The following is a 13,690-nucleotide window of genomic DNA, read 5'->3' on the forward strand; positions in this document are numbered from 1 at the left end:
ATTTAAGATTGACATGAAATAAATATTACATGAAAAATGATAGTGCCTTATTTATTTTGTGACATTGTAAAAAAATGAAATTTTTAACTTAATTGTACAAAATAATTGCAAGTAGAAAATTTATGTTATTGCATATAAGCTAGAATCATTTAAATTTTGGTTAGACTAAAAGGAAACCTGGGAATTGAGTTTAAATGCTTCAAGAGATAGAAGTCTAATTTTAGACTTCATACCTTGATAAAAATTTGAGATGGCCACTTTTAAATTCAGAATATTAAATTTAAAGCATTTTGTGATAAAAAAAATTTGTTTTGATAGTAGCCATTTGGATCTTGTGTTTTGAGTCCTGCTTTCATCAGTGATTTGCTATGATGCGGAGTCTATTTCATATGCAATGCTAAACATCACCATCTTGTACAATGGATATCCGGGGAATGGATGATCGATTCGATTGTAGTAATGCTCTCACCACTTGATTAAAGTTCAGAATTGTGAAGGTCTTCAACAGTTCTTGCCTTATTTCAAAGTGTTATATAATGACAAGAAATGGATAATGAAGATTAATATTACTTTTTAACTCCATTAATTTATAATTTATCACTTAATTCATTTAAAATCAGTAGAATTTCAACTTCAATAAAAATTCGTACAGTGGATTTTTTTATAGCCTCTTGAGATTATAATAATAGACTTCTTTTAGAATTAAATATTTTATTCTTATCCTCATTATATATTTATTCTTATAATAGAAAATGTTTTAATCATTTCTGAAGTTAATCATAATTAGTACATCTAAATCTTAAATAATTTATCTCAATTTTAATTAATAATAATTAGACTTAATTTTATCATCAAAAATAGGAGAATTGTGTAATTCAAATAAGGTTTGTAAAGTGTTTGTTAATTCTCTTGGAAAATGCCCTAAAAGGCAAAAGAAGCTTGTTTCTATTTTTATGATATTGTTCAGAATAATGGCCATGCAAAATTGTTGCTGAGACATTATCATATTTTTGTGCAACAATGTTGCAAATATATTAAGTTGTCATCAAAAACATTCGACATCTATTGCAATTTCGATTTTGAAAGCAAAGTTTAGATGAAGTTGATTCAGAAGTCACGATTTCTCAATCTACTTAAAGGGACTTGCATTCTCTGCCTTTCATTCCTCAAGCTTATCGCCTCTTATCTGTTTAATGGATTACATTTCAAGAGCTTACTTCAAAGACAAAAATATTTCAATCGTCAAAAAATTTTGATTGGAGGTTTTGAAAAATCTCCACCTTCCAGACTTTTTTGAGTCCAAAAACGCATTTCTGGAATTATGTCTGTCTGTGAACACGATAATTAAAAAATGCTTTGAGCTAGATAAATAAAATTCGGCATATTGACTGACCACGAAATTTTTAGATTTTCATTAAATTTTAGATCCAATTCAATCAATGGAAATCTAGCTATCCAAGTAAAGTAAGTGCAATAATTAAGATACAAAAAGAGCTACACGGATAAAATTGGGTACAAATATTTATCATCTAAAGTGTAAATCTGGAGTCAAATCTAACTAGCGGTTCTGTACTTTCTCATGTATGTAAATGCGATAAATTTAAAAACAGAATGATTTAAATATATGAATTGTTTTAAGCGTTCTTGTGACTACCATTGTAGTTCTTGTTAAAATTTTGATTTTATTCTGTGTGAGAAAAAGAATTAAAAAGACATCGATTTTCTGGAAATATGTCAGCGATTAATCGGCAATCGTCGCACGTTAAATTCAGTAAAAAACGTTAGATTTTCGCCAAAAACCGAACTGTCATAATTATTATTCGCCTATAGTATGCAGTTAATAGCTTTCTTTACTATGGAGCAATTCTCATATGTGAAAATAAATACCTGAGCATTCGTTGCTTTTATGGCCTTGTCCAAGATCCATAATTTTACGGAGGAGGAGGTAGCACCTTTTTAAGAGAGTACGCGAGAAAATTTCGGGAAAACCATTCCTACTGTTTTATATATATATATATATATATATATATATATATATATATATACTGAAACTTTGTCATAATTCAATTGCAACGAATAGAATTTGGCAAACTTTAACTCTAGTTTTAATAATATCTGCCACAAATGAAGGAAAATATTCAAAGTTTATAGATATGACAGAGGCAGAATGAATTTCTGTATGAAGCAATATATTAGAAACAGAGCGGATTTATATACTTCAAATAGCGCAGAAGCTGAACGATATTGTTGTGACATTGTAAAATGTTACAGTACCGTAGAATATTGCTAAGATTTAACATTATCATTAAAAAAATTGAACAATATCTTTCTGTTAATAGAGTCACTGAACAAAACAACAATATGCCTAAAGAAGTTTTATATGAGAAAATAAAAGCAAAATTGTTATTGAACGATTCTTGTTAATTATTAAGAATGGTTTTACTAATTAAAACATCCTAAATTCGTGCCCTCTTGAAAGAATAACTTAACTTTTGTCTTCACGAATTATTGGTGTTAAACATGATGTGAAGATTTGCGAGAACTTCCTTAATGAAACACTCCAAATTCGTCCCTAGGGATTTTTTTATCATGCTTATAAAAACACGGACTTTTCTTTATAGGATCGTTCTAAATAAAGGTATGGGATTCGGGGCCGGATTAAGCTTTTCAGTGGCTCTTAAATATATAAGTCTCAGGAATCCTCTTTTATCTCTCTCTGATTCCCTATAAAAGTTATTTTATAGATTTTGAATCGCTTCCTAAGCATTTTTATGTAGCAAATTCTAATGAACTGACAAAATATTTAAATACTGTTATTTTCGAGAGAGATGGTTTTAGCATTTCGCGCATAAAAATTAATTAATTACATTAAATCTGAAGACATCATGCTTCCATATTGTCTTTAGATTTTTAAATTTAAAAATAAATCACGAGGAATTTATAAACCTTCAGAGGTTTAAAATATTTGCCATTTTAATGATTAAAAAGTTTGTACTGTACTTTACCGGACTTATGCATAAAAAGCAGAAATAAAAATCCTTACAGAATCCAAGAAAGCACATGGGGAATTCTTTGAAATTATTTATTGTGTAACTATTAATGAAGTATAATTAAAATCAGAAAATTATATTCCGCTTTTCAAATTTATGTGTAATTTTTTCATTATTAATAAACAGCAATATGCATATGCAAAATAATAAAATCAAACAACATTACTAAATATAAAAATGATATCAATTTGGGTTTCAGTAAGTAAAGTTATTCCTAAATATATTGTCTATTGTAATCTTTTGGTTGTTTGTACAGTGATTTGGCTTTAATGTAACACTTTCTGCCAAGCAAGAATTAAATATAATTTTCTTTTGAAAAAAATAAGAAGTGAAAACATTTTACCTTTCGCAATATTCGGCATTTCTAACCAGGCATATCTTCATAAATATTCATCAAATTTATTTCGTGTAATACCTGAAAGTAATATAGTAATTGCTTGGGGTTTATACAAATATATGTATAAGCACAGCTACTTTCGTGAGATGAAATTTTTAAAAAATGAAGAGTTTTGCTATATAGTTGTTTGGTGAATTTAGTTATGTGAATTTGTCCTCTGGATTGCCTTTTTCAGGGAAATATAACGATAATAATATAGCAGAGAATTTCTTAAAAATAATTCAATAACGAATTCTTATTCAGATGGTTCTTTACTAATAGCTATGGCGTGCATCATCTATTGTTTTAACTAAAAGCTTTTGATTATAAGTAATAATGCTTTTTGACTTCATACAATCATTGCCTTTTACCTATATTAATAACTTTTAACAGAAAATACACTGCAGTTTAATTTTATTAAGATAGAGTAAAGTTTTTGTGCTAACCAAAAGAGGCAGGTAGCAACTACAAATACAATTTTAGGCTGTGATGAATGCTGTCATCGTTTCAGGATTCAGCTGAAAAACTAGTATGATATATGATCCAAGAATGCCAAACACAGTCAGCATATATCCTCTGGTCATATCAAAGAATTTCCATCCTGTCAAGGCGAAATGTGTCGTTCCTAATCTCATTGCGAAGAACTGCACGGCTTGTGATAAAGGATAATTTCTCGATGCGTCAAAAGATGCAGTCACTTTATAAAAGGCCGGCAAACACTTGCGTCCTTCCTCAATAGCTAGAGAGGCCGACATGCCTATAGAAACATAAGCCAAGAAAAGTATTACCAGCTTCTGTAGACTTTCAAAGAACCTCATCGTATTCATGCGACTGTATAGTGAAATATCAAAAGTGATATCAATACATACACTTAAGATGAAAGATGATGACCAGAAAAAAACTGCAGGAGAAAATATGTCATCTAGTTGAGACACAAGATCTGTTACATAGACATAATATTTCTGCAATCTTTTGACGGATCTTTCATCCAAAATGTTTTCATGCTGGAATGTAGTGATCATGGATAAGATGAATGATCTGAAACTGTATCTGATGGCTTCGCATAAGAAAACATAATACATTATCATGAAGGACAATGTTCCCCACATGATAGCTTGTCGTATAAGCAACAAAATGCCTCCTACAACATATTGAGTAACTGGTGAAACGAAGCTTATTCTCATCGAAAACAAATGAATGTCCAAAAAATTCGCTATTCCCATTTTGTATATGTTCATTGTTGAAGTAATGAAATTCATAGTCATGAAAATCCATATAACAAATGTCCCTCTAATTATCCTGTTCTTGAAAGTTTTTTTCTCTTCTGGACTGAATCTGTTAAAAATGGAATTAATTTTAAGTACAAGGTTATGGAGTTTATTTCGTTTAAAGACGTATATATCTGCAGAGATCGTTGCAACACTTGATCTTAAGAATATCGTAAGCTGCAACCAAAATTCTATGCCTCCTTTAGTCAGAAGAAGAGCTACAACAGTTTTCAAGCTGAAGAGATGGAGATATATCAAGGTTAGGATGATCCACCATCGAAGAGGTAATACCTTTTGTCTTAATGTCGATGGTTTGAAATAGATTGTTGTCTGAATACCAATGACCACCAGGGATATTAAAAGAGGTTTAATAGCTTTCAGGAATGAGATGTTTTCATTTTTGCTCATATTTCTTACTGCGCTATTTGCAGAAGAAGTGAGTGGAAATTTATGGTATATTGGATGCACAGTTATTGCTGGCATCATTAGTCCAGGTCTTCCCATTAAAAAATATTCTTTTTTTAATCGAATTTTTAAAACGATGTAAGCAAAAATCTGAGTAATGTTTTTAATATGTTATTACTGAAATGTGACACAACGTATTGAAAGCACAGAGCATCTACGCATTTATGTTTACATATTAAAGAAAAAAGTGTTTTAGCAAACTCTCAAATCACAGTTTTCAAATGTGATAAATAATGCATAACTTATGTATGTATATTTTCTTTTCATGCATAAACCAGTTAATCAATCCATCGGATGAATACAAATTAAACAGTTTATTCAGAGTGAACAAAATGATTTTATCAGAATGATGTAAGCTTATTGTTATTATTTTGACAAATGTCTCTTATCTTATTCAAAATCGACAATTTTAGACTATTAAATAATTCAAAATAGACAATTTTAGACAATAAAAAACACTTTAAATGGATAGAAACACCTGCTCATAACTTTCAAGCCTGAAATAAGAGTTGTTAAAAGCTCGAGAGCGCTGTCGATTCTTTCCACTTAAGTAAAGGTAGACAAAGGGTTTTCTTTATCTGTATGATCACTCTAGCATCTAATGGATTTATTGATTTTTTTTTCAGAGAATCCATTTAGACAGCCAAATGGATTACTGCGGAATTTGATTGTTAGCAATTAATAATTCAAATGCCCCACATTGTTCTTTTTTTCCGATTTAGATCTGTACTGATAAGAATGAAGATAAAGGGGGAACCATGGCAATAAAAAGTTTCTTTAGAAAATTCTAAACATCTCTGTCTTAACAATAATGCTACCAAGAAATTAAAATGAGTGAGTGAATCATATTTTCAATTGATTTTGATTTCATTGAATAAGGTCAAAGATGTCAAACCTAAATGTCAGCACTGGGAAAATTGTGTAAACCGAAATTTTTAACATCGATTTAGGTTTTAATAGAAACTTAGGTTTATTTCGAAAAAGCAGCATAAAAAAAAAGTTCAAAAATAATGCTAAAATTACTTTTCTTTCACTTACTTGTACACCTAGTATAGAGAAAGTACAGTAATCATGAAAAAATTTGAACTGGAGATTTTGAGGAATCTTCACGTTTTAGACCTTCCTGAGTTCGAAAAACTCATTTTTGAAAAATGTCCGTCTGTCTGACAAACATAACTCAAAAAGAATTTGAGGCTAGACTGTTAAAATTTGCTATAGACAATATCAAATTTGTAGGTTCCTATCAAACACATTTTTACATCGAATTTGTAGGTTCCTATCAAATTTTAAGCAAAATCGATTCAGAGGAAGTCCGTCTACCAGATGTTTTTTATATTTAATAATTAATTTATAATTTATATTTTTATAGCATTTTTTATACTTAATAGCTTTTTATATTTGTGCATAATTTGTTTTATAAAATTTTATCTAGAAATAGTTTAGTCCAATCATCTCTTGAAAATGGTTTACAAGACTGATAGTAAACCTGTATTGTATAGTTCATGTTTGTTGGTTTATTTAATTGGGACAACTTTTATAAATTACGATTTAATGTACCCGAATTTAATTTCATAATAAGAATTAATAAAATAAAGTCTTCTGCCTTTTTACAATACAATTTAGCATGATTTATTTCATACTAGCCGCCTTTGGTGATCAGCCGTTTCGCCAATCTTAATGCTCGTTAAAATTTTAATAATTAAATATTTTATGGAACTCCTATTTTAATTGCTTCTTCATTGAAATATTTTAAAACTTCACATCTTGATAGTCATATAATTCACTCATAATATTATAAAGGGCCTCAGTCATAACGTAATATGTATCTCTCTCATTTTCTGTTAGCTCCCATAGAATTTATGCTTTAAATTAAAGTGGGAATGATTAATCTGCAATTAATATAATAATATTTTTTACTGAAACAAAGCATTTATTTTAATAATATGATTATTGAAAACAGAGTCACTGAGTATTTAAACCTTATGGGCACTAAAGAATATCTTTCTTAATTTATGCAATATCTCAAGAATTTGTCAAGAAAAGTTTCTCAGATCATTATGAGCAGATCGATTAATGAACAATGTTTGATTTTAAATGCATCAAACACTAAGAAAATAAATACAATCGTTTAAAATAATCGGTCGAAAACAGGTTAAAAAAACTACTTAAAAAAACTATGTACTTAAAACTATAAGCATATTCAAAAAATATATGACTAACATAAATACAATTTAATTACAAAAGCATAAAACTAACCTAAAAATAATTTAAATCAAGTCCGCATCCGTTAGGCGGCCAGCCGGTTCGCCAATCTTAATGCACGTTAAAATTTTAATAATTAAATGTTTTATGGAACTCCCATTTTAATTGCTTCTTCATTGAAATATTTAAAACTTCAAATTTTGATAGTCATATAATTCACTCATAATATTATAAAGGCCTTCAGCCATAACGTAATATGTATCTCTCTCATTTCCTGTTAGCTCTCGTAGAATTTATGCTTAAAATTAAAGTGGAAATCATCAAACTTTAATTAATATAATAATATTTTTATACCAAGTATACCAAATCTCATCCATCTAGCTGAAAGCGTTTTTGAGTTATCTTTGTCACAGACAGATGGATATTTTCCAAAAATGGGTTTTTTTTTTTTTTTTTTTTTTTTTTTTAAAAAACTAGGGAGGTCAAAAACGTTGAGATCAGTCAAAATCTCAAATTCGATTTTTTTGACAATTATTATACTTTCTCTGTACTATGTATACGAGAAAGTAAAAAAATGAAAGGGCCACGTACAAAATTAAAATAACACAGGAAGAAAATATTAACAGTAACCTCCAACTAAAGTGAAAATATTATGAATAAGCATAAAGTTACAATAATAAAAATTGCAGAGCTCAACTCCATAACCTTTGTTACAATTCAGCATAAAGTTTGCAATTCCATTATTAATTTTTATCCAGCTTAGCTTTATTTGCAAACAATAAATCTAACAATTTAAACAAACAATCAGACATAAAAGCTGTCTTAGTTGGTAGACATTAAAACGGAAGCCGTATTCGATGATGAGGTGTACCAAAAGAGGAAGTTATTTTTAATTTACCCAGAGACAGGGTAGCTGAAGACAATTATATATACTGATTGGAACTATTATTTTAAACAAACACTTACTTAATACTGAGCTATTATTTTAATCAATCATTGTAAAAATATCCGGCATCATTAATCTTCAATTATAAAAGGAAAATCTATACTCTCATATTCACGATATTTCAAAAAAATGTTTTCCAAGAAAAATGTCATTGCTTTATTTGGATATGTATTTTAAACAATTTTATTTAACTAGACTAAAACACTAGACTGAGGTAATTAAATTAATTTTATTTTTCAATTAAATAATTTTTTCGCGACAAATAAATTAAATATTTTGATGATGGCGATCTTACATAACTTGCACATATATATACAAACAACAAAATAATTTGTACAATTATACAAAAGATAATTTTAATGGAAGAGAAGATATTTTTTTTAAAGTTCTCTTTACAGAATTTTATACAAAATGGAAAAAAGAAATATAGACAACTACAACAGCAATGGTTATGTGTTTGACTGGGACGAAATCCCGATCACTCTTTTGATTGACAATGGACTAGAAGCACAAAATTTTGATATCTCTCTAGAGTAAGTGAAGCATATTTCAGATAAGAGGCATTTAGTAACTGCTTGTAACAATTAAAAAGAAAAACAGTTTCAGAATTTCGGTTATTTTTTGCGGAATGTATCATATCCGTTATTTTGAATGCCTTTTTCTTTTTCGTTTTTTATAAATTCATTTTTAAAATATACAGAGATGGTGTAAGATTTCAAATTTCTTATAGCATTTTCAGGCACATTTAAAAGTAATGGTTTCATAGATTTTAAAGTAAATATTCAGAAATATGCTAAAAGCACTCTATTCTGCCATACATTAAGATTGAAAGATTGAATTGAGGTGGCAAATATGGAAAAATGTTTCAGAACTTTTTCTCAAAATAACAAAAGACTAATTAACCAAAATCTTTATTTCAGATAATTTTTGAAGCCTAATTTGGCATATTGAGGAAATATTTTACACGTTACTTTTAACGTCTCTTATTGAAAAAAAGAAAATAAATATTCATAAAAAGATTTAGTTTATTAAAAAGATTAAAAGCAAAAGAAGAAGGAACAAAAAATCTTAAATTTTTCCGTGTATTCATAAATAAATATAACAAAAAGGAACAAGAACACGAAAAAGAACAAATAAAAAAACTACAATATTTTGATTTTAATTTCCAACCCAGAAGGCTCATTTGATGTATGAAAATGGCTGGCAGTAATTAATATAATCGCCCCATACTCCATACGTTTTCTCAAATTTTTTCAAAGTTTTGCATGAAATTTTATCAATTTTCTTTTGTATAATTATTAATAAATCAAAGTATGGGGTATGGAACCTGATCACAGCAATGCAAATTCATTTAAATTCAAAATTTAAGTATTAACTTTTCAAAAAAAAAAAATTGGCTCGACAGCAAGTGAAAAAAAAGAACTAATTTTAAAACAGGGCTTTGATTCTTTGGGCGTTTTCATTGCTCCACATTGCCTGATTTTAATACACAACCACTACGAGATGTTTCATATCTTAGGAGCAGTTTGCTTTTAATTCAGGAAACAACACTTCAGCTTTCGATTTGGCTGACTTTAATATCATCAGTATTTTGCTTGTTATATTCATTCTGTTTTTCACAGTCGGAGTTTTTGCGACTGTTAGTCACCTCCAAAGCAATCTAGAAACAGAAAGAAAAATCATAAGTAAACTTAAGTAATAATATTATAAATGATCAAGAGACATAAAAATTATTGTTACAAATCATTTGTATTAATTGGGATTAAGATTATTTAACTAAAGTAATAATATAAATATTCAACAGATACATAAAAATTATTGTTTCAAATCATTTTTATTATTTGGGAATTCAGCGTATTCACTTCAGGGCATTCCATTAGACTCACAGCCACTATTTAATCATTACGTTTAATGCTAACTGAGAGCCGGCATTAAGTTGGCTCATACTAGAATTTCTTCATTAAGCTTATTTTAAATGCTAGCACAGTTAGCAGTTTAAAGGTGAAACGATTTTTCGAAAACGAAAGGGTTATTTCTAAAGGAATGAATTTTCATTACAAAAGAATTCTTAAAAAAATTTAATCTATAAATGATCGAAACAAAGCAGGACATTTTTTTAGAAGAAAATGTTATTTATTTGAAAATTTTCTAGAAACTAAAATGGCATTTCAGAATTCACTGTAAGAGCTCTGAAATAAAAATATTCGCAATAGTGCTACACTTGATAATGTATCTATCTAAATGTTATTTATTTCGCAGATATGTTTTTAATATTGAAATTTACCGAATATAACATTTCTCTTTTTCAAATCACCTTATTCTCATCTTCGTAATGTATTTATAGTTGATTTAATATTGTTTAGTATAATTTTCTTTGAAATCATAGAAGTGAATCATGACATTTTTTTATATTCAGTACACATGTAAATAAATAAAAGTCGAGGGAGGGACGTGTTGAGATTTCAAAGTTGAAAATATCTGAAGTCATTACAATTTATAGTTGACAAAAAAAAAATCATACGAAAACGTTTCATGATAATTAAATCAAATTTCACGGATGACTTTAATAAATCATGTCATCACATTAATAATTGATGTAAAGATTTCCATTCTCAAATAAGTGTTAATCAGTGCCGAAAGGACAGAGGAAGATAATTTCAAGCTTTATCTTTAAATGTTCTTAAATATATTTTTTTATGGGGCGTGGATTTTTATATGAACATTTCTAGTTAAATATATGTATATTTTGCCATATTCAAATGTATAATTGGTACAAAAAAAATCGGAAAGATTTATATGAAACGGGTGCAATTTTTTTTTGCATAGTTCGGTGAGTTTTTTAAATAAAATATTCAATAAGAAATAAATATTAAAATGTGCTCATAACATATAAGGTAGTATAAAAACACGGCAAATTTCGAGATAACCTACAAATTAAATATAATGTATGAAATAGGTTAGACTGAATACTTTCCAAAATAAAAGAATATAATAATAAAATTTATCACCATTAGTCTATTATATTATTTTTTTTTCAAGGATTCTTTCACATTTCCACGATATATGAAAGGGGGGGGGGATCTCGGAATTTTATAGAAAATAGCCCTACTCCTTCCAACGTGATTTGAGTTTTATTAAAGCCACTGAAATGCTCTTATTTTCTAAATTTAGGTGCAAGAAACGTATATAAATATTTTTTTAAAATTTGATTAAACTAATACCCAGGTATCTTATGTTTAAAGCAATGATATTCCTTAAAATGTAATTTATTATGAATATATCACCAAGAAATGCTAATATATCACATCCAAAATAGATAATTTCGGCTGAAAATCAGAAACATGGCATAAATTATACATCAAAACAGGCTCGCATGAAAGCTCTTTTGTAATAGCATAAATGATCATGGTATTTTTTAAATTTACTTTTTCCTTTAATTTCTTTCACATGAAAGCTGAAAAATTCAGAAATCGTACATGTAGAAAGAAAAAAAGTCATTGGTAGGAATAAAAGATTGAAGAATTTGAGAAATCTTACTCTAACGAAATAATTAAAGAATAAAAAGAAAAAGCTTGGGATCACTATGATTTCACATAAATTTTTTCTTGTACACTGCTACATTAAAATCAAGTAATATACAGAACGCATTTCCATAATCCTTATAAAAAACCAGACAATAAAATGAGACATTTTATTTGTTTAATATAAATGAATTTATCATATTCAAATTACTAACATCGACTGATGTTTTTTCTTCAGTCTCGCCATGGAAGTCTCCGCTCCTGAAGAATCTTTGTAGTGGCGCCATCTCACGGAATTTTCCCCAGTTTTTATGCTGACATCTGAAACTGTACAAAGGAAAAAAGAAAAAAGATTTTTTTTTTTTTTTTTTTTTTTTATGCTTCACTGATATTTCTGATTTATAATCTAATGCAGATCATTACATATTTATTACAAAACTATAGCAAAATTTTGATAAATTAAATTAAATAGATCGTTCCAGAGAAATAGTCTTTTCTCTGAGATATTTATTTCCTTTTCCGATTTGTCTTTCAGGTTTGAAGTCTGAAATTCATACATTAATTATTTAATAAATGTGTCTTAACTAATTTTACAATCTTATATAGATTTTTGAATGATAGAGATAAATATTAATAAAGCCAGAAAAAAAATGAAAATGGGAATTTATTATATTCGTCTTGTTTTATTTCAATAAAAAGATTTAATTCATTATTAATACAGCACAAAACACATATATGGAGTTCCGCACCTTAGGACAATGATTATATAATTTGTATACAATTAAAGTTTAAATATATCGCCATAAAAATAATGCATAATTTGTTCATATTTAATAATGTTACAATACCAGAAGAATACATTCAGTTGTATTGTTTTATCATTTCAATAAAATTTCAAAGTAATTAGGAATTTGAAAAATCACTACATTTCTAATTTTTTAAATGAAATCAGGTAGTGAGAATACTTAGAAGAAAACTCACCAACATAACCAGCAGATTCCGAGGCAAGCCCAGTTTAAACAAAAGAAAATCAGAAAGAGAACCAGAATGTCAATGAAGAGACGATCATGATTTTGATCCAGATCTAAAAACAGAGAAATCATCCAATATTAAAAGATCAACTAAACAGATGATTTTTTAAACTAAAAAGAGAAGATTCTAATTTAAATATGTATTGACAACATATACATTTAGAATAATAAATAAATAAAGCTATCTTTTCCTTGGGATCTACGTATTTCTAAACAACTTTATGCGAATGTTCGAAATTGCTAATGCTTTTAAAAAAATTCTCCGGTTATGGTTTTTAAATTTTTATTTACAAAAATTAATTTGCTAGTAACAAATGGTTATATAGCAATTTAGAAATTTATTATTGTAATGTAATGATTAAAATAAGGAATTAAAATATAAACATAATAAAAATGGGTATTTAACATAATTAATATGCTTTAACAGAGTGGTTTTATTTACGAGAGTGGTCTTTATATTAGTGATTTGACAATCAAGTTCCATACTTAAGAGGAAGCGACGATATAAATTTAAAAATTCTGCGTATTCGAAAGACCAAATTTTAGAACAAAAATTAGAAAAGATATATTCTGTCGATGAAAAAAAATCACCAAAAGAATAATTATAATAGTCTATAGCTTAAAGAATAATCTATAGCTAAAATATATTAGTTATTAAAATAAAAAATTGAAGAGGTGAGAGAAAAGATTCAATCAAACTAATTGGAGTTTTTTTCCGTTCAATTAACATTCCATTTTGAAACCAATTAACTTTTGATGGGCCTTAAAGTTTTCAAATCAGTTTAAAAGGTAGGTGCAAGAAAGGATATTTTTAAAAAATTGATAAAAAAT

The 13,690-nt window shown here is 27.8% G+C and overlaps 1 protein-coding gene across 2 annotated transcripts in view; it reads right to left on the reverse strand.

Annotated features, from left to right (window-relative positions):
• Positions 1–8,519: 8,519 nt before the first annotated feature.
• LOC129966113 (uncharacterized) overlaps positions 8,520–13,690 on the reverse strand; it is an 84,811-nt gene continuing 79,640 nt past the window's right edge. The window contains exons 6-8 of one of the 2 annotated variants that reach the window (XM_056080492.1): positions 12,810–12,912; positions 12,044–12,155; positions 8,520–9,967 (exon numbers count right to left, since the gene is read on the reverse strand). In XM_056080492.1, the coding sequence (XP_055936467.1) occupies positions 9,860–9,967; positions 12,044–12,155; positions 12,810–12,912 (323 nt within the window). In that variant the 3' untranslated portion in view covers positions 8,520–9,859. Of the gene's footprint in view, positions 9,968–12,043; positions 12,156–12,809; positions 12,913–13,690 lie in introns of those variants that run through there. The other variant, XR_008784258.1, reaches the window with a different exon arrangement.

Source organism: Argiope bruennichi, chromosome 4 (assembly GCF_947563725.1).
Source record: "Argiope bruennichi chromosome 4, qqArgBrue1.1, whole genome shotgun sequence".
Classification (NCBI taxonomy): Eukaryota; Metazoa; Arthropoda; class Arachnida; order Araneae; family Araneidae; genus Argiope; species Argiope bruennichi.